Source organism: Procambarus clarkii, chromosome 89 (assembly GCF_040958095.1).
Source record: "Procambarus clarkii isolate CNS0578487 chromosome 89, FALCON_Pclarkii_2.0, whole genome shotgun sequence".
NCBI lineage: Eukaryota > Metazoa > Arthropoda > Malacostraca > Decapoda > Cambaridae > Procambarus > Procambarus clarkii.
Genome location: NC_091238.1, coordinates 6,214,762 through 6,240,342, shown reverse-complemented (window position 1 = coordinate 6,240,342; position 25,581 = coordinate 6,214,762). Strand labels below are relative to the sequence as shown.

General features: G+C 40.2%; 1 protein-coding gene across 1 annotated transcript; it reads left to right on the top strand.

The window, feature by feature from the left end:
* Nucleotides 1-1,715: 1,715 nt before the first annotated feature.
* Nucleotides 1,716-24,920, top strand: LOC123773440 (paramyosin). The gene is made up of 16 exons (XM_069317867.1): nt 1,716-1,999; nt 2,106-2,405; nt 2,529-2,651; nt 3,069-3,227; nt 3,340-3,540; nt 4,408-4,587; nt 4,928-5,077; nt 6,139-6,286; nt 6,830-7,188; nt 8,941-9,051; nt 9,232-9,359; nt 9,777-9,957; nt 15,034-15,531; nt 16,145-16,210; nt 16,889-17,095; nt 23,221-24,920. The coding sequence occupies exons 1-16, from the start codon at nt 1,718-1,720 to the stop codon at nt 23,452-23,454; spliced, it is 3,327 nt and encodes a 1,108-aa protein (XP_069173968.1). The 5' UTR covers nt 1,716-1,717; the 3' UTR covers nt 23,455-24,920.
* The last annotated feature ends 661 nt before the right edge of the window (nt 24,921-25,581 follow it).

Here is a 25,581-nt window from a genome sequence, read left to right as displayed (position 1 = left end):
TTGAAACACTTGTCAGAATGTATCATGTCTCCAGCAACAACACTGTTGGTTCAGTACGGTATGCACCTTTATTCGGATATATCCTCAACATTTTTCAGTATTTTTTATAAAATACTCCTACAGTATTTTACAGAAAAATATAAAACGTTGCTTTACGTAATTTAAAATTTACACAAATTCTGTTTAATGGGAATTTTTTAATTGATAACAAAGGTGAAATTGCATTACCCTACTAACGTATCCTTGGGCTTCATACATATATGTATACTGTAGTAACGGTACACAAGTCTGTCTAATCTAAGGTGGTGTTTTGTCATGTATTAGTCGGTGATATTAATGAAAGTCATCCCTGACCATAGGTTGGAGTCACAAATGGAGGCAGCACGAGAAATGGAAAACTTGTTGAGTGCCTCCCTCTCCCAGGAGCAGGAAATCTCCAGGGAGCTCCATCGGCGAGTCAGAGACTTACAGGTTGGGTACAGTCTTCAGTTTCATAGTCCAGGAAACCGTGCTTATTTGTAAACACTGGACGGCATTACTCTGTACTAGTTTTGAAACTACTTTTAAATCATTGTAGCAATTGAAATTTATTTAACAATTTAACAATTTAACATTTAACAATTTACAATTTAACATTTTTTTAGGCATGTTGATTTTAAACATTATTTTTTTCAGATCCTAGAGAAGGACCACCGGGGACGTCTTGAGAAGTTAGAGTCTGCAAGTCGAAGGGCTGAAGAGAAGGCAGCTACACTGTCCAAAGCCAGAGATGATTTGGCCATGCAGCTTAACTTTGCAGCATATGGTTTAATTATAGCCAATTATTGGAGACAGACGGTGCCACAATCGACTGCTGCTCTCGTCCAATACAGTAGTAGCAAGACATTGAATGTGCTTCCTGAAAGATGTCGCACGAAAACCCTCACTGAAGGAACTTTAGATACATTTGAAATTTACCCTCGGAAGAGTAGCAACGGTGTGCCTGTGTCCCCCCGTGTTGTGTGTGATGTCTGTATTCAAACCTGTCTCAAGCCTCCAACAGCAAATGCTGGCAATCAATGTTACTTCGAGTTCCCAAAGGAGTCTACAGCAAAATATGAGATTCCGTCGCACGAGCATGGTCAGCGTCGAGCTGCAGAAAGGAATGATGACGAGCCTGCGAATAAACGACCAAGAAACATCTCCACAAAGAGCCAGGCCACAATGACCCTGAAAGCGGAGTCGCTTACTGAACGTGAACAGTTCTACCTGGAGCAGATAGAGTCCCTGCAGAGGGAGAAAATTAATCTTAGGAAGGTATGTCATTAGAAATTAGTACAAATCATAAAGTAATATCATTTGCAGTAAATATGTAATAAGTGTTTCAAATATTTGTACTTTGTTTTGACTGTTACAAGCCTGATGTGCGGTTCTGTAATTATAATTTAATGTTTAAAGATGTTTAAGGCAGTTTTTGAATTTCAGGGTCAAGATAATGAGAGAAGGGATTCCATACAGCAGCACTGCGACTTGGAAGGAGAAATAAATGAAATAAGATTTGAGCTGGAAGAAGCCACTCGTGATAAATGTAAATTATTGTTCCGTCTAGAAGAGACTCAGGATGAAAAAGAAGAAATTAGGCGTAACTTGCTTGTACGAATAGAAGAATTAAAGGGAGATATGTCTCGTTACAATGAACTACACGAGTTGGAAAAGAAAGCCTTGCGTAAAGAATATGATGCTCAATTGCAAGAGGTGGAGAAGGAGGGCAAACAACGAGAGGAGCGTGTACAAGCAATTGGAGCTCCAGCTTTCAACTTTCAGACAGGAATTGGAGATGGTTGGCATTTCCATTGCAAATGATCTTGACATGGATTCAGACATGGAGAATGTACATTCCTGTGGAAGGAAGTCGCCTATGAAGTGTAGTGAGGCCGATGGTGACGTGCTGAAGAAGATCAGAGAATTGGTTAAATCAGAAACTGACCTCAGACAAAAGATTTATGATCTTGAGAAAAAGGTACAGTACAAAATATCTCTGCCTGTTATTTGAGTTTTGTTTTATTATTTGTGTAATTCATGAAAAGTATACATTGACTAATTGATATATTTATACAATTTCTTAGGAGTGTGCATATCGTGAGACGATCCATGAAGCTGACAAGATCATGTCCAGTCATGTAACATCGTACAAACAACGAATAGAAGAGCTAGAAGCGGCAGCAGATCAACAGACATTGAAAATTCAACAGTTGGAAGTTTCTGAAGAGCGCTTAAGGACCACTTTAAGAAATAATGCAAGAACTAGTGAAGGCGCTCGCATTTCTGACCTCTTAGACCGCCTTATTGAAATTGAAAATTCTGAACTAAAACTTAAAGAGCGTGTATGGAACCTTGAAAGGAGTGAAAAGGAACTTCAAATAAAAGTAAGATACATATGCCAGAATTAATTTTATATATATTTTTAATATAGTCCTGCATAGTATGTGGTATAGACTTCTGAGTTAAATAATTTATATTAATATATATTAAGTACATATTTCTTGTAGTTAATGGAAGCTGAGAAAGCCAATCAAGCACTGCGTGGAGAACTACGTGACCAGGAGGAAATAGTCCATCGCCTCATGTCTCTGGAAACGGAGAATAATGCCTTATCTCTTGAACTGAATCAAGTGAGTGTTTGTATAAGCATGTGTGTATGCATGCCATTACCTTTAAGATGTCACTGATACATATTTCAATCCTATAGCTAATGCTACAAATACTGTACTGTACTATCACGGAATATTACAGTATAGTACTATATTTCTGAGGTCGAGCGAAACACGGAATTGATTTTAATAAACTAAGGTACTTGTAAAGTAAATAAGAATGAATTAAACAATAAGCTAACTAGTAAGTGAGCATTAATGTTAGAGTACATTTAAGTTAATGTATAATGAACACAAATAAACTAAAAGTAAACTAGATGTAGTACAGTACCTGTACTATATATTTCCTTGTACGAGTCAATAGGCTTTTGGAGTGTACTTTATGCTTAAGTATTACTAGAGCTTGGTATGCGTTACTTGGAAATGTGTTGATTTCAGGCTCAGGACTCTGCCCGAAAAGTGTCCGAAATTCAGCAGAATGAAAGCTACTTACGTGCTCGTGTAGAAGAACTAGAAGTTACAGAAAACATGTTGCGAGAAACCCTTCAGCAAGCAGATGTTATTTTGGCTCAGAGAGAGAGAAAGCTTAGAGATCAGGTCAGTAAAATTGATAAGAATTTTAGCAAATCTTCCAATTTACTCTTAACATAAAATTATGTAATTACTGGTAAAATTGTGTACATTTTCATTTGTATCGTGCAATTGACAGGTGGAATCTCTCCAAGAAGAAGTACAGGCATACAGGGCTCAACTCGAAGCTGCAGCATCCAAGGAATATGGTGCAAAGGAGTCAGAGGTGTCCTACAAAAAACAGCTGGAACAGTTGCGTAACCGCTTAGCTGACACTGAGCGAGAGTTAAAAGAATCATCCTCGGAGACAATCAGCCATGAAACGCAGCATCGTTCAGAGGTGAGTTGTTAAACATGTTCAATTGATGTACTTTCTCCAATGTTGCAGCAGCAGATGGTAACTTTAAGTGTAAGAATGGTTGCGCATGAAAGCTGCATGTGAGAACTAGTCACTTATCTGCATTGGCCCAAGGAGAAAATTTGAATAACATTGTGTCGATTGTTGATTGTCACAATCAACTTGAAGCAAGTACAGTTTACAATTGATATGTTTGTCCTGCACACTGTCCCCCCCCCCCCCTCATCCAGTGGGCAGCAGTGGATAGGTTACAATCACTTAATTACCTATACTTAGCAAACTGGGAATATTTGGCTAAAATTTCTGGTAGATCATTTTGAATGAAATATTTACACATTGTAGGGACATTGGATATAGAATTCTCTGAATTCACGTATCTTTTCGCACTCCATCACATAGTGACGGAGGGTGTGCGAATAATTTTGTTGACACAGTTTACATTTAGTCAGGTCTACATCAGCAGATAATGAGAATTCCCAAAGATACTTGTAATTGAGTCTAAGCCGAGCAGTAGAATCTAGAAGTCTTCTGATTTTATTGGATGAACCATAGATGTGTGGCTCCTCTTGCATGATAGTATGATGATAGATGGAATTGCTGGTGACGATTTCACAAATGCCCCTTTTCTTGTGTTATATGCATATCTAGGATTTCATACTGTCTGCAAATTTGAATGCAGAAATTAATGCTTTTGTAGACTAAATATTTCAGCTTATTGTAGAATCTTAAATACAAATACTGTTCTGTAGTTATTAACACTGAATGTTGTCATTGTAAATTCAAGCATTTATGCTGATGATATGTGACACTTTGTACCTGATACTGTATTCAAAACTGAAAAATTTTCAGGTAACAAAACTTCGCAATCAGTTGAAGTTGTGTAACTCCCAGTTAATGGAACTTGACCGGCTGAACTGTGAATTACGAGACCGAATAGTGGCTGCAGAAGCGGAAGGCGAGCGTTTAGCCAAGCAACTGGAAGAAAGTAGTAGACGCCATGAGCATGACCTACTTGCACTTAACCTCCAGGTATAGTGTTCTTGACCTTCCTTAGTTTATATACACACACTTAGGCACAGTATTTGTATAATTTATAACACTATTAATTATACACAGCATTTCTGGCAAAATTTAAATTATGTACCATATGTAAAAGTACACACGTCTCTAAAGCCCATAAACTCACACTGTACTGTGCTGAGAAACTGAGTAGTGACAATGATTTTTTGGTAATTATTGTTAAGAGGCCTTGATGAAGATATGAAGACCATGACTTGTGAAGGCATCTCATTCCTTGTGATGTAAAGTGCTAGATCTATCCTTCCTGGCCAATCACGAGTATTTTATCACGTCCTTCGTGTTTATTTAGGTATCGTCTCGGGATTCCCATATGGAGGAACTTGAGCATCAGCTGGACCAGCTGAGTCATGAACATGCTGCTAGTGAACTGGATGCCCTGGCTGCATCACCCATTGCTGCGCTTCATTCTTCCATCACGACTCTAACTACAGCTCTTAAGGTCAGTACAGTCAAATCCAAAGCTTTATTCATGTAAATGGTTGTACATTTATAATTTTTGGAAGCTTACATAAAAAGCACGGTGCATGTATTATACAAGTCACAATGACAGCATAGCATATACATTATCATTATCCAAATCAGAATTGGAAACTTTATTCAAATCAAAATGTTTATTAAGGGAAAAGTACATACATAAAAGATGAGTTAAACATAATTCGTTCAACTTATACAAATGCTAGTACTGTAGTTTCAATAATGGCTGGACCAAACTGGTGTAAAACAATCTAAGTCAAACTTAGTTTTTTGCATAAAGTGAGTAATATATAGCTTGCAATTTGAAAGGAGATATACTTGGAAAAATAGTGTGTTTACTGTAGTTTTATTAGCATACATGTAAATAGCAGGAGGGGGCCACTCGGTGGCTCCCTGTCGTGCTCCATGGAGCATCCAAGGGGCTCCCCTTAGAAAGCGGAGTTTCATTTCATTGAACACCGAGTTTGTACTTTATAAGTAATTTATTACCTCAATCTTAAAGGAGAGTACTGTATTAGGAATGCAGTAAAAACCTTGTGCCCAATGAGATTCCTAGGTCCCGTATGTTTTTCCATTGTCAGTGACAGGAAATCGATTAGACGTACGGTTTCCTTGTGCCAGCGACTTACCTTTACCATGATGTAACCCACAGCAGTTGCCTAACTACCAAGTACGTACAGTATTTACTCATAGGTGAATAAAATAGTTGGGCAAGTTTCCATTCACCGGATGCCTCTATTCACCCATCAGTAAATAAGTACCTGGAAGTTGGGCAACTGTTGTGGGCTGCATCCTGAGGAAGGTCAGTAGTAAGACATCAACAAACTTCCCATTTCAGACTGAGACTATAAGATGAACCATATGGATGCACTCTTAAGGCTAGATAGTTCTCGGAGAAAAAAGTGAGATGTATATTTAAATGCAAATGCTAATATAGTACATATCACAATTTAATGAATACATGTATACATACAATACTGTGCAGAAAAAAGAAAAACATGTTAAATAGCTCATTTAAATTTCCAGAATTGCGAAACGTGTAATGCAACTCAGAGTGGAACCCTGACAGAAGTAACGAATCAGCTGGGCACTCTGGTTGAGCTTGTAGAGGGTCAGCCTAACAATCCAAACATGGCGGACATTACTTCTGATGCTGATGATGAAGACGTATCAGGTCTGAGTTGTTTTACTGTGACTGTTCACCCCTGCCACCTTCCCTTCCCTCACCCTCATTATAGTAGCATATGAGAAACTACATAATATTTGAAGTGGTATATCTGGTCTTCAATTGTGCCTGATGTAGTAAACACAACCTTCATAGAGCATATCATGTGAGCGATAACAGCTCAGGTTTGAGCCATGGGCCGAGAGGGATGATTGGGTACTGGCCTTGATCTGTTTATTCTTGTTCATCAAGCATTGAGGACCTTGGTCATAAACCACTTTCCTGGAACACAACCAACCAAAACTATTAATAATACTGTAAAAATAATAATGTCTAGGGAAAGTATATACAAAATGAGTTAAGTTTAAGTTTAGTTAATTTATTATGCATCCCATTACCCATTGTGTGGGCAGTAGTGGAAATTGTTAGAGGCACATAATGGGCTCAGCTAGGGACTAAAAAAGTATAGCAATGAATCCAATGTTCTCATTCTTTTGTATGTTTTAAGAATAACATCAGGAACAAAAGTCTGATAATGTCTCTTTCTTGTAGATTCTTATGACACAGACACAGCAGAAAACTTGGCCAACGAAGCCACTACGACCCCCCCTCCCAACCCCGCCGGGGAGGGGATAAGGGAACAGTTGAGCGGGGAAATTGTCCACTGCATCACTGGAGGGAAATTTCAAAGAAATACCCTCCGGAGAAGCAGAAGGCGACTAGAGGAGCGCAATAGCAGAAGGCTAATGCGCACTCAGAGCTCTTCAACAATTCTGGAGGAGCTGGAGGAGAAGGTACGGGAGATGGAGGAGGTTGTTGGTCGCAAGGAGGAGGAGCTCCGCCTGGCTGATATTGAAGCTTGTGAACTAAACAGTCAGTTACAATCTCGGGATGTTATCCTCACACAGAAGGTAAGCTATCTCTAATATTGTCTTGGTGCTGAAACATTATGCAATTTTCTTGCATTCTGATGTCAAATAGCATGTTCAAAGATTAATGTGGGGTGAATCTTGGACACGTACTGTGCTTCATACTTGTACAGTACTGTCATAATTAGTATACACTATCTATCCACCTATGTTATGTGTGTATTAATCTAAATATGAGCAATATTAGCATACCTATAAACAAAATGCAGTGTAATAGAAGAATATATAAATTCACAGGGTAAAGGTTATAAGTACAGGTTAGCCCTTGTCCCTTTATATATTTCCTAGTTTTCTTTTAATAAAATGTCTTGGGTGAAATTTTAGGACTGATTTTGGATGGTTGCATTAAAGAACAAAACAGAAATGTAAGGATATATACATAGATAAGGAGGAGATGTACGGATATACCTTACATAAGGATGTAAGGAGATATACATAGACTGCAAAATGGTGTGTGGCATCAGTTTAAATAAATGCAGTATTCATTATTATAGAAATGGTCAAGGATTAACATATGTGTATATGGAGTTTAAAATAAAGTATTTATAATTTATAGACTAATAGATTTAAATCACTTACAAAGATTGGTAGAGAAAACATGGCAAGAGTGCAAACCAATGATACAGGGTAACCTGTATCATTGGTTTAGTGTAGACAAGTCATATTGTGCAATGTGTAGCAGTGTAGACCAATGGTATGGGGTGATTAGTAGTGCAGTAGTTACTAGTCGGCTCACAACAGATTGGACTATAGTTCAATGCATGGGCAGGATGAGAATTTTGCTCAAGTATACTTCCATCCGATTTCCTTTCTTCACCTGTTCATAAATAGTTCTATACAAGTTCTATCAAATGCCTACAATTGTTTTCCCATTATCAGGGAGAGGAAGTCTTAATTAAACTTACTGAGGTCCCTCTAGGCTAACAACTAATCTTCCCAAGAAGCCATTCAACAGTTGGTCAACTCCCAGGTACCTATTCAGCCCGTCCTCTTACTAATTACATCGCTTTTCGCTCGTATGTGCACCAAGGCTAAAATTGCTGTACTAGAAAATGAAAGCGGCTCGCAAAAGTGACATCCTGTTCTGTTTACTGTTTTGGGTCCTCTGGCTTAGGCTATTAGGTTAAGAGAGGACATTTTAATTTTCATGTTTTGAAAACTTAGGAGAACTTGCTGCTCTCCTAACATACCAGAGGGACCCAAAAATTGATGCTTTGGGTCCATTTCATTTGGAAAAGTAATTTCAATTTTTGTTTTAAAATTCCAATACGACAATTTTTTGCCTTAATGCATACGAGCGAAAAGCCTTATAATTTATAAGAGGACGGGCTGAATAGGTACCTGGGAGTTGACCAACTGTTGAATGGCTTCTTGGGAAGATTAGTTGTTAGCCTAGAGGGACCTCAGTAAGTTAATTAAGACTTCCTCTCCCTGATAATGGGAAAACAATTGTAGGCATTTGATAGAACTTGTATTATTACTGATGCCTTCAGGAAAAAGGTGTTCTCACTGGCTTGCTATAAATTTATCTTAAGAACGAAGGCGCTGTATGTATCAAAGCGAAGTATTAAATGGGAATGTAGTTATGGACATTGAGTACCTTGTTCATGAAAGAAATTCATACTACAGGTATTACATCTTATAATAAAAGAAAAGATTAGGACAAAAATTTGTCTACTATTAAATAGTAGTAGTAGTAGTTAAAACAGACTTTAATATTTTTTATGTTAATAGTGTGAAGATGTGGAGCATCTGAATGCCACCTTGGCCAGTCTTCGGCAGCAACTGGTGCACACTATGGAGGATGCCGAGCGTACACGGCTCTCCTTACAGGCCAAACATAAGGTACAAGCATATTTTTTGTAGTTTTTGTAGCCAGTTTAACATTTTAATTCCATGGGAATTGCAGTCATAACATTTTGAAGCTGATAATCACAATGTACTTTTATAAAAGTTTGTTGTAGATATGATCAGTACTGTAGCATTTCATAATGTTAACTATAATTAAAATTATGTGCACTGCAGGTTGACTTAGAGGAGTTAACAAGACGTGTGGAGCAGCTGACAGAGAAAGTTGAACATCTGGCTCGTCGGGGCCAACTCAAAGATTCTATCATCTCCACGCTTGCCTTACAGATACGTGCAATTCTCAGGTACTGCACTTGCCACAAACAATGAATCCAAATAATATACTCTGTAGTTTATACCAGTGTCATCTTGTGAATTGAAGTTAACAACAACAACAGTTTTTATTGTTGATATATCTTAAAAATATATTATTAGAAGCCTTTTTGCATGAATGTTGTTAAAAATGTTTACAATAAACAACACAATGCACTTGGACTTACAAAGATAAATGGATAATGTTAATGAAGCCAATTTAATCCACAAGTCATGTATGTTGAGAGATGGCAGAATAAGCTGCTGCTTACATCCTTGTTGGTGGGGCAGATTTATTATAAATGTTGACATTTTGGGAGAGAGAATTTATCTAGGTCACAATTTTTGTTTTGTTTAATGTAGAAATATGATCGTTTTTATAAAATTAATCTACATATTTCTTGTGATAGATCGGGCAATATGGGTGTAGTAATTAACCAACTACGCCGGCTGAGTGAGGTGGGCCCGAGTGACCAATCGGCAGGCAAGAGTGATACTGATCCCGAACATATGGCTGCTGCTAGCCCACTGCCTGCAGTGCCAGACTTTGATGTTAATGCTCTCTGCTCGTTTCTCAGCCAACCAAGTGAGGTAAGATTGTAAAATATTTATTTTAATTATATGCTTTATCAACATTCAAATGATTAAACTACACTTTAAATAGAATTGCCATAAAAGGTGGCATATGTTTAAATTTACAGCATAATCCACATTTTATTTTCATATTTACAATATTAGGAAATACAAAATTCTATAAAGCATTTATTGTATATGCAAAGGTTTTCAAGCATACATTTTTTAATGCAGTAAAATTGTCATTCTGGATTAGGGATTAGTTATTTCTAAGAAGCCAGTTACATAACTGGAATTACGTCTGGATGGGAGACAGTTTTTAATGGTACAGTTTGTTCCAAAAAACTCGGTCCCGAGTCTTTGTTTATTATGAATATACACGTGTATATATATGTGGTTTAGACAGGATTGAACAGCAGTGTTTGCAAATTTGCTGGCAATACAAAAGTAGGGTGGGAAATTATCAGAAGGCAATCTCTATATAATGATCTAGATGGGCTTTCAAAAAACAAAAGATTTTGAGATGCAGTTTAATGCTGGAAAATGTAGGATAAGGAGCTTGGCTAATAATAGTAGTTACCAGATATCAACTGGACAATGTTAGAATGTTGAAATCTGAATTCAGGGATGACCAAGTAGTCATTCATAGGGGTCATAAATAAAAAAATCATAAATGAATGGAATAAGGCAAATAGAATGCTGGGATTTATTTCTAGAACTGTTAACAAGACACTTTTTAATATTAATCTTCAGCTTTATCCTGTTCTTGTTAGGCTCCATTTGGATTAATCAATTTAGTTTTGGTCTCTGTACTATTGAAGTAAGGGTAATTATCAGAAGAAAGCACTAAGCCATTACAACTATATATCACTTATAGTTCATATATTATAAGTGTATCCCTTGTATAACTTCATTAATAACATTAATGGTGTAATAAGCGTCATACATAAGTAGTCCTTGTGTAACTTCGAAAGGATACAAAGATAAGGATTTGGGATGGTACAGGAAGGAATGGTGTGAAACCACTTGGACAGTTAGGGATTGAACACCATCCTGTAAGAAGTGAGACAGTCACTCTACCGTCTAGTCAAAGTGGTTGGAGTCTATAGAACGGACAAATTTTCTAGAATGGCAAGTGTTAAGGGTGACAGGATTGAAGTGCGATATATAAATAGTTAGGTTCCTTCTTGACTAGCAATCAGGAATTCTGTGTTCGAATTCCTGGGCGGAACAAATGATGGAACGTGTTTCCTATCACTGAAGGCACCTGTTCATCTAGTAGTAAATAGGTACCCAGGATTTAGTCAGCTTGTTCTGGGGTTGCATTCTGGGGAGCTACATATGGATCAATAGGCCTCTTGCATTTTTTTATTACAGTATGTTCAGATACTATTGTTTTTATTTATTTAATTGAACCATCTATAGATTTCAGGTTTGAAATTTGATTTAGAATGTTTTTATTAGGATGTTTAAATAGTTGTAAATTTGTTTTTTACATTTAACATTGAAATTTTTTAATGTTTATCCATAAAACCTCTTAATACTGGTCACCAGCTGGCTTTAAATTTTTTAAGTCCTTAACCTGTAGAAGTAAAATGGGAGAATATAGTTGTATTTTATGTTCTTGTGAACAGATAACAATTCCTTCTGTGGTGTAGGGTTCACTCAAAAGAGATGTACTAATTTTAAATGAGGTTATCTTAACGAGGTTGTCCATAGGAAACATAATTAGTTAATTTTGAATTCATAACATTTCTCATTAACATGGTGCAGGGGAAGCATTGAATTTTTAACTACTAATTAAGGTGCTCTGAATTATGCATGCCCTTTAACTTAAGACTACTGCAATAAATGTTCTTTCGCAAAATAATGTATAGAAATATTGACCAATAAACTTACATAAATATAGAAAGATACTGTATTATAGATTTACAGTATGTACTAGTATTAAGCATTATAATGCATATTCAAAAATGTAAATCAGAAAAAGCTTTATTGTTGAACAAATCCTTGTTTTTCTCGTTAACCCTTTAGCTGTGAGTAGTGAATGTGATCTCCCAGCATGTTTTTGTTCATGGATGCAAATGCCAATCTTAGTTAAAGTACTTAACATTTTCATATCCTTTAATATTTGAGTGAACATGAGGGTGAAACATGAGATAGGACTCATTACGGGAAACTACCTGTTGGCGACGGAACCAAATATCACTTCGACACAATAATGCTTAAGGAGCTAAAGCAGGTGGCCTAGATGTTGTTGTTGTTAAAGATTTGCTACCTGGAACAAAGTTCCAAGCAGCACGGGCTATGGTGAGCCCGTAGGTGGCCTAGATGGAAATTTCGCCTTGTGTTCTGAGAGAATGGATACCTGAGCTCAGATGTGCACCCATTTCCATTCTTATACTGTTCCAATTTTTACATTTTTAATTTATAATAAATCTTATTTACTTAAAAATATACAAAAGAATATTATACAGGTTTAATAATTTTATATATTTATTAAGGTCCACATATGCAAAGCATTTCAGGCATAACTTCAAATAATACTGTAGTTAGGTTGTTTAAAGGTTTGATGAGGCAGACAATACTGTAATAATAAGATTAAATTAAAATTAAATGTTTTATTCGGGAAAAGTACATACATAGATGAAGAGTTACAAACATAATGTTGGATTTATAGATATAACTAGTACATACAATACCTAAAGCCACTAATACACATAGCATTTCAGGCACGGTGTGGTGGGGAAAAATACTTAGACTAAGACTTAATATTAATTGGGATTAAAGTATAAATTGTGTTGAAAAAAGGAATAAAAAATAAAAAGAAATGGGGGAATATGGCAGAAATTGGCAATTGTACAAGATGGTCAACAAACAGCATTGTTTAAAATAGCAAGACAAGGGTTGAAATTTTTGGGGTAAGGTAGGTTACATGGAGTTAATTAAGTAGTACTTAGTTCTACTCTTAAACTGGCTGAGAGGGGTACAGCCTTTGACATGATTTGGGAGGTTAAATAAATATATACCCATTGTTCCAGGAATGTATATTCAGTACAGTATTTTGTTTTTAAGATATTAATGTGTTCCAAGGTACAGTATACCTTGAATGATAAGTATTCAATGTAGTTTTCAGTATTGTGTACACACAATACTGTGTGTACAGTATTTATATATAAAAGTATAATATAAGAGGTTTACAAGTGTAGTGAATTCTTGTTTTTAAATGGCTGGTTAGTTTTTTCTTTGGGACTTTCACTATTGGGAGCTATAATAATAATGATAAAATTAAAATAGCATCCTGTTTGTTAGAAAAAGAATTCTATTGAGTAATGTATAAAACAAATGAATGTAGTGAAAAGTTAAATTAATTTTATAGTTTGAGCGAAAATACTGTACATGAAATTTGTTGGCAAGTGTTATAATGAGATTATATATACTGTACTGTATGTACTGAATACAGTACTGTCATAAATGTTTCCAAGACAAATGTTATAGAATGAATACTGTAATAGTTTCCTTAGAAATTTAGAAAATTATTGATTATTGTATACATGGAAAGAAACATAGATTTTACTAAATATTATATAAAATGTGAAAAAATACTTTTAACTTGCACATCTACAATTCGATGTGATCAAAATGTCAGAGAGGGTGCTGCAGCCAGAGGGTTAATGATGCTAGGCACGAGCACATTTTTAATGTTGTGTCTCATGCTATTGTATGACGGCAGATGACAAATTTCTAATGTAGGTTAAGATGATTCATAGAACATTACACCCTTATGAGACAGGATAGATATTATTAGTGAATAGAAACCAGAAATATCCCCCGAGGTTAAATTAACCTTTATTTTCAGGACACGACTATCTAAAAAGAGAAAACAATTGGAATATGGTGATAATCTGAGGCGGATTAGTGCCACTCCTATTGGAAGGTTGATGTTGGTTTGATGAGAGATGGTGAACAACTGTTTCTATCAACAGATCAAGCGGTTACAGTTCTGTCCTTTATGATAATGTACCATTTAAATTGAACAGCTATCATGTTGGCATGATTTGCACAAAATCTAGTTTATTTCAATGTAGTTTTCAATATTTTCAAATGTGTGCATTATGGTATATTATAATGGTGGCTGCTTGATTGTTGTGGTGGAGACACGAGTCCATGCTAGTAGTATGTGTGGTGTTCAACAGTAGAATAAGAAACAATAACATTAGTGTTGACTGTTTTATATTTACAAAGTAACACAATGTATATATCCTAGAGTACTAATAAAAGTACTTTCAACATGGGTTGTTAGTAAATGACATTTCTAGTATTGTATCATTGCATATAATATAATATTTGTTTGAAAAGAGCATGATCCCAAAAGTTTTATATTATGTATCGGTGTGGGCATGATATTACAGTGCCGGCTGCAGTGTGCGCGCGATACTTGAGGAGTCTGTCATAAATATCTTCCACTAACTGTCACTACAGTACAAGCTTTCAGTGTTCAACATTGCAACATTCAGAACATGCAAATAAATTTCAGAGTATGAAGACACAATAAACCATGCGTGGTTGTGTCAGTGTACGCTGGTATTTGTTTCCTTTCTGATGGCATTCTGAACATCAGTATTATAGAGGCTGTACTGTATTTGGGTAACTTGGTGTTGGAACTTATTTTGACTTAACATTTTGAGCAACTAACCTATTAGAACTGCACTTTCATCAGAAGCTTAATTGAGAATTGGTAGCTTGTGAATTTTTCTTGAGCATGCAACAGTTCTTCTAAGTATTTAATTATCTTTTGAATATATGGTCTAAAATATAAATTTCTCTATATGGTACCCTTGCAATAATTTGAATTTCAAATAATTTCTTGTAAAGCTTGTATATGGTTCAGTGGTCCTAGTCTGTCGATTTTTCACGTAAAATATAAAACATGTATTTTTTATCAGTGGCACAGATTGTTTCATTAAAATGCAGACTCAATTTCCACATCTTTCTCCAAAGCTTAAGCAACTTGTAATTATTTTCCCGAGACTATGATGCACTGAACTTTAGTTCTGTAACACATTGACATAGTTCTTTCTTCTTACCCTCCAGATGGCTTCCTTGTCTCAATGTGCCATCTTGAATGGGATGGAGCCATCTTGTCCCGTGACCCTCGAGTCTGACATCTCATTAGCTCCTTCTCATAATGGGTTGGGGCCTTCTTGTCACGTGACCTTCCAAGGCTCTCCCTCATTGGCTCATAGAAGAAAGTCTCGTATACCACGATTTTTGCCCTCTACTGTGCACAGCATAAAATCTGCTACTGCACCCAAACCCATGGCCAAGGCAAAAGCAGCCCCTAAGTCTATGCAAAGTGATAAATTGTCAATGATCTCTGTGCAAATGGCAAAGTCAGTTTCACATCCTAAGACATTGGCAAAGATTATGCCAGTTAATGAGCAAATGGTAGTAGAGCGTGCATCAGAGCCCATGGAAACAGTCAAGTCTGCACCGGTGCGTAGGCATGAAGTAAAGCCCGTTCCATCATATGCTACCTGTACAATCAAGCCCGTGGCGACCTCTACTCCAGCAAAACCCACGGGCACAAAGGTTGACCATTTCTTAATGTTGCATCTTATTTTCTTCACACTGTAATAATGCTGTTGCTTATTTATATTTCCTAGATGCAGTTTATTTTCCTGTCTTTTCATTTAGTTTTCTGTATTGACTCAAAGTTTGTGTAGTTAATATATACATGTACCTGTATAGCTCTTATTTTGCAGTACAGCATATGCTAGTGTTAGTTAAACTTTTTAAAGTTCCACTCATGCTTAGGTTCAGTATAGTATGCAGTTAATGAAGGTTACTCCATTTGAGAATGGGTTGCCTACTCAACTTTTCTTTGGCTTGTTAGAATTCTGTTGTTACTTAATGTACTTCAATTTTCCTTTTCTTTTCAAATATTTTTTCTAATGATAAACTGATGTATATGATGACATAGATTGAAGATATAAAGAGGATTAAAGTTTTTGAGAATTTTTGAATCTCGGTGAAATGATAAATGTTATAGATTAATAAGAATGAGACATTATCTTTGTCATCAGATGCTGATTTTATATTGTACTAATTTTACCTATGTAAAGTTAGTTCAAAAGTTTGTATATTAGTGTATATTATTATATATATATAGTGTATTGTATATTGACCATTATAAATGTTGTAGGACTCGACAAGAAGAGAACGGCCAATAAGATCTCTCTCCGATGCTCGCAAGATTAAACGCATGGTGGTAAGTGTTGAATGTCAGAGTTTCTATAAAAAAAAAATTTGGTTATTTTATAATTAAAAGTTAATTCCAAGTTGAATGAAGATTGCTTAATATTAATCACAATATTGTAAATTATTAGACATGGAAAAAAGTGAGTTTTGAAACTTTGTTGTTTTAGCATACTGTGTACTCTCAATTCATCACACTTGCTTCAGTTCCCAGTATAATTGCTCAGGCCAGAAACTGAGGGGCACATATGCTCTTCCCATGACCTTTATCATGACCACCATCACTAACCATTGTCACTACACACACATTACTGTATTATAAAACACACAACCTTCATCAATGTAACCATCTTCATTACATATAAACAAACAAATTGCTTTTGTGTATTATCTTGGAAAGCACACAAAAGTAACATACAGTACCACATATGTTACTTCTATGTGGTATGGGTTACTTGTATGCTGCAGCAAGGTTTCTCTTGACTGTGGGTGGAGTTCCCAACAATTATCACATTGAAAATATGCTTGATAGTGAGGATGAAGCTCAGTTTAATTTGGGTAAACTGTTAAACTGCCTAATTGCAAATATTATGACATACAATACTAACATTAACATTATATGTAGTTATTTCCAGAAGAATTGGTTATTTATGATGTATACAGTATTTACTGTGAATTATTATTTTCACAGACTGGTACAACACCTCTGGATGCTGCTGTGGATTGTGCCTCTGCACCTGAATGGCGAGAACGATCTCCCCTGGGCAGCACGTGCTCAGATATAGAAGCGACGTGTGTACCACGACCACAGGAGCTCCATATTACACGCAGAGTTGGTGTTGACGGGGTTGTCATAGCATGGGCTCCATTAGACCATGACTGTGTAGCAGGTTTTCAGGTATGTATATGCAGTTGACTTATTAATGAAAATAGCTTCATCATGGTTGAAATATCGTGTAGATTCCAACAAGTTTTTCTATCTTAGCTGATTAATGTCCAAAAAGTGAGCAGGTTGGTAGAGGAGGATATATATTTAACAAAACCATGGGTTGATAAGAGATTGTGCACTGTGACATTCTCCCTGCTTGGATTCTCTCCATAAGCTTGCTGATGAGAGGTTAATTGGTCAGTAGTTGTCTGCTGAGCTTTTTCTGCCTTGAAGATAGGGGTGACATTTGCATATTTCCAATCTAGGGGAACTGCAATGTAATAGAATTAACAATTGCAACTGCAACAGCAGTATTAATGGGTGTGAGGGGGGGGGGGGTGTCAATACAGGCAGTCAATGCAACTGGTAATCATTGCTTGAACAAATGGTAAGACTGATGTTTCGGTGGATGGAAGTATAACGCAAGGCGATAGTTCGTTCCACGAGAATATAGTGATCTCTCGTCACTGGGTCATAATCCTGCCCAAACAGAAGTCGTTATGGGGCAATCAAGAAACTAGGGGTTCACACCAAATGTATTGAAGGTGTAGGGCTCTGGGGCAGGTCTCACCCAGGTCTTTGGGGGGGGGGGGGGGAAAAAGGGGCGAAAATCGCTATTTTTGCCCGCCAGCTGCAAAAATCGCATAGTTTCTGGCCGCTAGCGGTGAAAATCGCGCTATTTTTGGCCGCTAGCGGCGAAATTCGCACGATTTTTGGCCGCTAGCGGCGAAATTTGCACGGTTTTTGGCCGCTAGCGGCGAAAATCGCATGGTTTTTGGCCGCTAGCGGCGAAAATCGCGCTATTTTTGGCCGGTAGCGGCGAAAATCGCGATTTTTGCCCGCCAGCTGCGAAAATCGCATGGTTTTTGGCCGCTAGCAGCGAAAATCACAGTTTTTTTGGCCGGTAACGGCGAAAATCGCGCTATTTTTGGCTGGTAGCGGCTTAAATCGCGCGATTTTTGCCCGCCAGCTGTGAAAATCGCACGGTTTTTGGCCGGTAGCGGCGAAAACCACGCGATTTTTGCCCGCCAGCTGCGAAAATCGAATGGTTTCTGGCCGCTAGCGTCGAAAATAGCGCGGTTTTCGGCCGCTAGCGGCGAAAATCGCACGGTTTTTGGCCGCTAGCGGCGAAAATCGCGCGGTTTTTGGCCGGTAGCGGTAAAATCGCGCTATTTTTGCCCGACAGCTGCAAAAATCGCATAGTTTCTGGCCGCTAGCGGCGAAAATAGCCCCTTTTTTGGCCGCTAGCGGCGAAAATCGGTAGATTTTTGGCAGGTAGCGGCAAAATTCGCGCGATTTTTGCCCGCTAGCTGCAAAAATCGCATGGTTTCTGGTCGTTAGCGTCGAAAATAGCGCGGTTTTCGGCCGTTAGCGGCAAAAATCGCCCGATTTTTGGCCGCTAGCGGCGAAAATCGCATAGTTTCTGAGCGCTAGCGACGAAAATCGCGCGATTTTTGGCCGCTAGCGGCGAAATTCGCACGATTTTTGGCCGCTAGCGGCGAAATTTGCACGATTTTTGGCCGCTAGCGTTGAAAATCGCCCCATTTTTGGCCGTTAGCGGCGACAATAGCACCATTTTTGGCCGCTAGCGGCGAAAATCGGTCGATTTTTGGCAGGTAGCGGCGAAATTCGCGCGATTTTTGCCCGCCAGCGGCAAAAATCGCATGGTTTCTGGCCGCTAGCGTCGAAAATAGCGCGGTTTTCGGCCATTAGCGGCAAAAATCGCCCGATTTATGGCCGCTAGCGGCGAGAATCGTGCGATTTTTGGCCGCTAGCGGCGAAATTCGCACGGTTTTTGGCCGCTAGCGGCGAAATGTGCACAATTTTTGTCCGCTAACTGCGAAAATCGCCCCATTTTTGGCCGCTAGCGGCGAAAATAGCCCCTTTTTTGGCCGCTAGCGGTGAAAATCGGTAGATTTTTGGCAGGTAGCGGCGAAATTCGCGCGATTTTTGCCCGCCACCTGCGAAATTCGCGCGATTTTTGCCCGCCACCTGCGAAATTCGCGCGATTTTTGCCCGCCACCTGCGAAATTCGCGCGATTTTTGCCCGCCACCTGCGAAATTCGCGCGATTTTTGCCCGCCACCTGCGAAATTCGCGCGATTTTTGCCCGCCACCTGCGAAATTCGCGCGATTTTTGCCCGCCACCTGCGAAATTCGCGCGATTTTTGCCCGCCACCTGCGAAATTCGCGCGATTTTTGCCCGCCACCTGCGAAATTCGCGCGATTTTTGCCCGCCACCTGCGAAATTCGCGCGATTTTTGCCCGCCACCTGCAAAAATCGCACCGTTTTTGGCCGCTAGCAGCGAAAATCGCGCTATTTTTGCCCGGCAGCTGCGAAAATCGCATGGTTTTTGGCCGGTAGCGGCGAAAATCACGCGGTTTTTGGCCGCTAACGGCGAAAATCGCCCCTTTTTTGGCCGCTAGCGGTGAAAATTGGTCGATTTTTGGCAGGTAGCTGCGTAATTCGCGCGATTTTTGCCCGCCAGCTGCAAAAATCGCATGGTTTCTGGCCGCTAGCGGCAAAAATCGCATGGTTTCTGGCCGCTAGCGGCAAAAATCGCATGGTTTCTGGCCGCTAGCGGCAAAAATCGCATGGTTTTTGGCCGCTAGCGGCGAAAATCGCCCCATTTTTGGCCGCTGGCAGCGAAAATAGCGCCTTTTTTGGCCGCTAGAGGTGAAAATCGGTCGATTTTTGGCAGGTAGCTGCGAAATTTGCGCGATTTTTGCCCTCCAGCTGCAAAAATTGCATGGTTTCTGGCCGCTAGCGTCGAAAATAGCGCAGTTTTCGGCCGTTAGCGGCAAAAATCGCTCGATTCTTGGCCGCTAGCGGCGAAAATCGCGCTATTTTTGGCCGGTAGTGGCGAAAATCGCGGTTTCTGCCCGCTAGCTGCGAAAATCGCATGGTTTCTGGTCGTTAGCGTCGAAAATAGCGCGGTTTTCGGCCGTTAGCGGCAAAAATCGCCACATTTTTGGCCGCTAGCAGCGAAAATCGCAGCGTTTTTGGCCGGTAGCGGCGAAAATTGCGCTATTTTTGGCCGGTAGCGGCGAAAATCGCCCCGTTTTTGGCCGCAAGCGGCGAAAATCGCGCTATTTTTGGCCGGTAGCGGCGAAAATCGCGATTTTTGCCCGCCAGCTGCGAAAATCGCATGGTTTTTGGCCGCTAGCGGCGAAAATCGCGCGGTTTTTGGCCGGTAGCGGTAAAATCGCGCGGTTTTTGGCCGGTAGCGGTAAAATCGCGTTTTTTTTTTTGCCCGACAGCTGCAAAAATCGCATAGTTTCTGGCCGCTAGCGGCGAAAATAGCCCCTTTTTTGGCCGCTAGCGGCGAAAATCGGTCGATATTTGGCAGGTAGCGGCAAAATTCGCGCGATTTTTGCCCGCTAGCTGCAAAAATCGCATGGTTTCTGGTCGTTAGCGCCGAAAATAGCGCGATTTTCGGCCGTTAGCGGCAAAAATCGCCACATTTTTGGCCGCTAGCGGCGAAATTCGCAGCGTTTTTGGCCGGTAGCGGCGAAAATCGCGATTTTTGCCCGCCAGCTGCGAAAATCGCATGGTTTTTATCCGCTAGCGGCAAAAATCGCGCGGTTTTTGGCCGGTAGCGGCGAAAATCGCCCTATTTTTGCCCGCCAGCTGCAAAAATCGCATAGTTTTGACCGCTAACGGCGAAAATCGCGCGATTTTTGGCCGCTAAGGGCGAAAATCGCCCCTTTTTTGGCCGCTAGAGGCGAAAATCGGTCGATTTTTGGCAGGTAGCGGCGAAATTCGCGCGATTTTTGCCCTCCAGCTGCAAAAATTGCATAGTTTCTGGCCGCTAGCGTCGAAATTCGCACGATTTTTGGCCGCTAACGGCGAAAATCGCCCCATTTTTGGCCGCTGGCGGCGAAAATAGCCCCTTTTTTGGCTGCTAGAGGCGAAATTCGCGCGATTTTTGGCCGCCAGCTGCAAAAATTGCATGGTTTCTGGCCGCTAGCGTCGAAAATAGCGCGGTTTTCGGCCGTTAGTGGCAAAAATCGCCCGATTTTTGGCCGCTAGCGGCGAAAATCGCACGGTTTTTGGCCGCTAGTGGCGAAAATCGCGCGGTTTTTGGCCGGTAGCGGCGAAAATCGCGCTATTTTACCCGCGAGCTGCAAAAATCGCATAGTTTCTGGCCGCTAGCGGCGAAAATCGCGCTATTTTTGGCCGCTAGCGGCGAAATTCGCACGATTTTTGGCCGCTAGCGGCGAAAATCGCCCCATTTTTGGCCGCTAGCGGCGAAAATCGGTCGATTTTTGGCAGGTAGCGGCGAAATTCGCGCGATTTTTGCCCGCCAGCTGCAAAAATCGCATGGTTTTTGGCCGCTAGCGGCGAAAATCGCGCGGTTTTTGGCCGCTAGCGGCGAAAATCGCACGGTTTTTGGCCGCTAGCGGCGAAAATCGCACGGTTTTTGGCCGCTAGTGGCGAAAATCGCACGGTTTTTGGCCGCTAGCGGCGAAAATCGCACGGTTTTTGGCCGCTAGCGGCGAAAATCGCACGGTTTTTGGCCGCTAGCGGCGTAAATCGCGCGGTTTTTTGCAGGTAGCGGCGAAATTCGCTTGATTTTTGCCCGCCAGCTGCAAAAATCGCATGGTTTCTGGCCGCTAGCGTCGAAAATCGCGCGGTTTTTGGCCGGTAGCGGTAAAATCGCGCGGTTTTTGGCCGGTAGCGGTAAAATCGCGCGGTTTTTGGCCGCTAGCGGCGAAAATCGCGCGATTTTTGGCCGCTAGCGGCGAAATTTGCACGATTTTTGGCCGCTAACGGCGAAAATCGCCCCATTTTTGGCCGCTAGCGGCGAAAATAGCCCCTTTTTTGGCCGCTAGCGGCGAAAATCGGTCGATGTTTGGCAGGTAGCGGCAAAATTCGCGCGATTTTTGCCCGCTAGCTGCAAAAATCGCATGGTTTCTGGTCGTTACCGTCGAAAATAGCGCGGTTTTCGGCCGTTAGCGGCAAAAATCGCCACATTTTTGGCCGCTAGCGGCGAAAATCGCAGGGTTTTTGGCCGGTAGCGGCGAAAATCGCGATTTTTGCCCGCCAGCTGCGAAAATCGCATGGTTTTTGGCCGCTAGCGGCGAAAATCGCGCTATTTTTGGCCGCTAGCGGCGAAATTCGCACGATTTTTGGCCGCTAGCGGCGAAATTTGCACGATTTTTGGCCGCTAGCGGCGAAAATCGGTCGTTTTTTGGCAGGTAGCGGCGAAATTCGCGCGATTTTTGCCCGCCAGCTGCAAAAATCGCATTGTTTCTGGCCGCTAGCGTCGAAAATAGCGCGGTTTTCGGGCGTTAGCGGCAAAAATCGCCCGATTTTTCGCCGCTAGCGGCGAAATTCGCACGATGTTTGGCCGCTAACGGCGAAAATCGCCCCATTTTTGGCCGCTGGCGGCGAAAATAGCCCCTTTTTTTTGGCCGCTAGAGGCGAAAATCGGTCGATTTTTGGCAGGTAGCTGCGAAATTCGCGCGATTTTTGCCCGCCAGCTGCAAAAATTGCATGGTTTCTGGCCGCTAGCGTCGAAAATAGCGCGGTTTTCGGCCGTTAGCGGCAAAAATCGCCCGATTTTTGGCCGCTAGCGGCGAAAATCGCACGGTTTTTGGCCGCTAGCGGCGAAAATCGCGCTATTTTTGGCCGGTAGCGGCGAAAATCGCGATTTTTGCCCGCCAGCTGCGAAAATCGCATGGTTTTTGGCCGCTAGCGGCAAAAATCGCGCTATTTTTGGCTAGTAGCGGCTTAAATCACGCGATTTTTGCCAGCCAGCTGTAAAAATCGCACGGTTTTTGGCCGCTAGCGGCGAAAATCACGCGGTTTTTGGCCGCTAGCGGCGAAAATCACGCGGTTTTTGGCCGCTAGCGGCGAAAATCACGCGGTTTTTGGCCGCTAGCGGCGAAAATCACGCGGTTTTTGGCAGATAGCTGCGAAATTCGCCCCCCAGGCTATTTGAGGTGACATTACAGTACTTCCATTACTTTTGTTGTAATCAACGTTCATAAGTTGCAGTGTAATAGTTGTCTAAAGAAATAGTGCATGAGCAATGACAATCTGGAAACTACAGTACTATTATAATTTGTGGTTTCTGTGCTCGTGTGCAGGTACTAGTGGGTGGACGAGTTGTACAGCACGTAAGATCGCCTCATCGCACAAAAGCGCTGGTGACAGGACTACCATTAGCTGGTTGTTTCACCATTGGCCTTGTCACTGTATCCACTGATGGCCGATGCTCATCACCAGTTATCGTCACCCAAGATAGGTCAAGAGTTTACCCAGGAAGAAGCAGTGGTGGTGTTCCACGCCATTTGCGAAGAAACTTGCCCACCTGTCTTTGAGCAATTTGCCTAAACTGAACCTGGGACCAGTCAGCAGCCCATATGTCATTATCCCCCATCCATGTGTTAAAGAGAGATGATGTTGGTCAGCTGCCATGGAAGGCTTGTTTAACTGGAGGTTTTGATAAGCATTGAATTATGTACAGTATTGACATGTTATGATGTATGTGCCTTTTCTCATCTTCATTGGATGAATTTTGTATCAAAATGGGTTAAGTGCCTTCTAAATTAAAGAACCTATGTACAGTATTCCTAAGTGTAGTTCCAAGTTTATTTAAATGCCTGAAACCTCCAGAAGTAAAGAAACCTTTGTTACTTGAAATAGTGATCCAAAATGACCAGTGTTACAAAGACGGAATACTCAATGTTTCCTTACTTGAGTAACACTGAGGTGTTTGTGGCAGCTGTTTGGTCGAGCACCAATTGTTTGCGCTCATGTCTTTCCTTTCTTCCGCATTTATCCAAAGGAAAATATTAATGTTTCGTGTTAATGTCTTCCCACATAAACAAGCCCCTATGTATCAATGGTGTGAAAGTGACACGTCTATTGAAAATAACCGATTTATGTAAAGGATTTGTACTACGTGGTTTTGCTGAAAACCATAACTGGGACTAACAACATAATAAGGATTTGGAGTATCAGTACAAGACTGATTGGCATTTGAGATCGTGGTGTTAGTGTGGTAGTATTGATTGCATGTACCATCGTAACTAGTTGATATTTTGAAACCGTTTTGCTAATATAATGTACGTTGTGAGGTATTTTGTAGTGTCAGATATGACTATTTTCCTTGGCAGCAATCACTGTTGGCAAATGGTGTAAATTAACAAGGTTATCTTTGTTCTTTTGGTGCAGAAAGGTACCCAGACTTTGAACTGTGAAAGGCATTTTATCAGATCATTGCCAAAGACAAAGTTATGGGTCAGAGGCAGTAATGACCAACATAATTGTTTAGTGGTTTTGAAATATTTGGTCTAGAGGAAGACAAACTTGATGGTGGAAGATGGATATCATATTACATAGGGTAAGACCATGTACCAGTTATGACAAAATTGAATTTAAATATTGACTATGAGCTATTTGTTCCTTGTGTGTAATTTGACTCTAGACCAGATTGTGAAGCATGGTTATTTAAGAAAGGGTGTGTGTGACTAGTTTGGGCTTGTGGTTGTTTTCCCTCCCATTTTTCTACCATTGTAATATGTTCAACTTTTTCATAATTTATATATGTGGTATTCCACAAAATTAAATTGAGCCAAACAGTAGCTCATAATAGGTTATCTACAGGAAGATGGTTAATATTTGTGCAGATGAGAATAAACAACTACAAATGTAGTGTAAATACATTGTATAGTGCCAAAGCAAAACAGTTATTTAAAGTGAATCAGAGTAGACTGGTAATTATTCATATGTAAATAGGATTTGTAATTGGCTGATTGTTAACCAAATATAAAACTAAACTGAATATTTGCATTTTATTAAACATAGTCTTCTTCTTCTTCGCAAATTTTTGCAAAATTTGGCTACTTTGTAGCCCAAAATTTCGCTACTTTCGCTACTTTTTAGCCCAAAATTGGGCTACTTTCGCTACTTTTTAGCCCAAAATTGGGCTACTTTCGCTACTTTGTAGCCCAAAATTTCGCTACTTTCTAGCCCAAAATTTCGCTACTTTCTAGCCCCAAATTTCGCTACTTTCGCTACTTTTTAGCCCAAAATTGGGCTACTTTCGCTACTTTTTAGCCCAAAATTGGGCTACTTTCGCTACTTTGTAGCCCAAAATTTCGCTACTTTCTAGCCCAAAATTTCGCTACTTTGTAGCCCAAAATTGGGCTACTTTCGCTACTTTTTAGCCCAAAATTTCGCTACTTTTGCTACTTTTTAGCCCAAAATTGGGTTACTTTCGCTACTTTTAGCCCAAAATTTCTCTACTTTTTAGACCAAAATTGGGCTACTTTTGCTACTTTTTAGCCCAAAATTGGGCTACTTTCACTACTTTTAGCCCAAAATTTCGCTACTTTTTAGCCCTAAATTTAGCTACTTTTTAGCCCAAAATTGGGCTACTTTCAAAAATAGCGCGGTTTTCGGCCGGTAGCCGCAAAAACCGGCCTATTTTTGGCCGCTAGCGG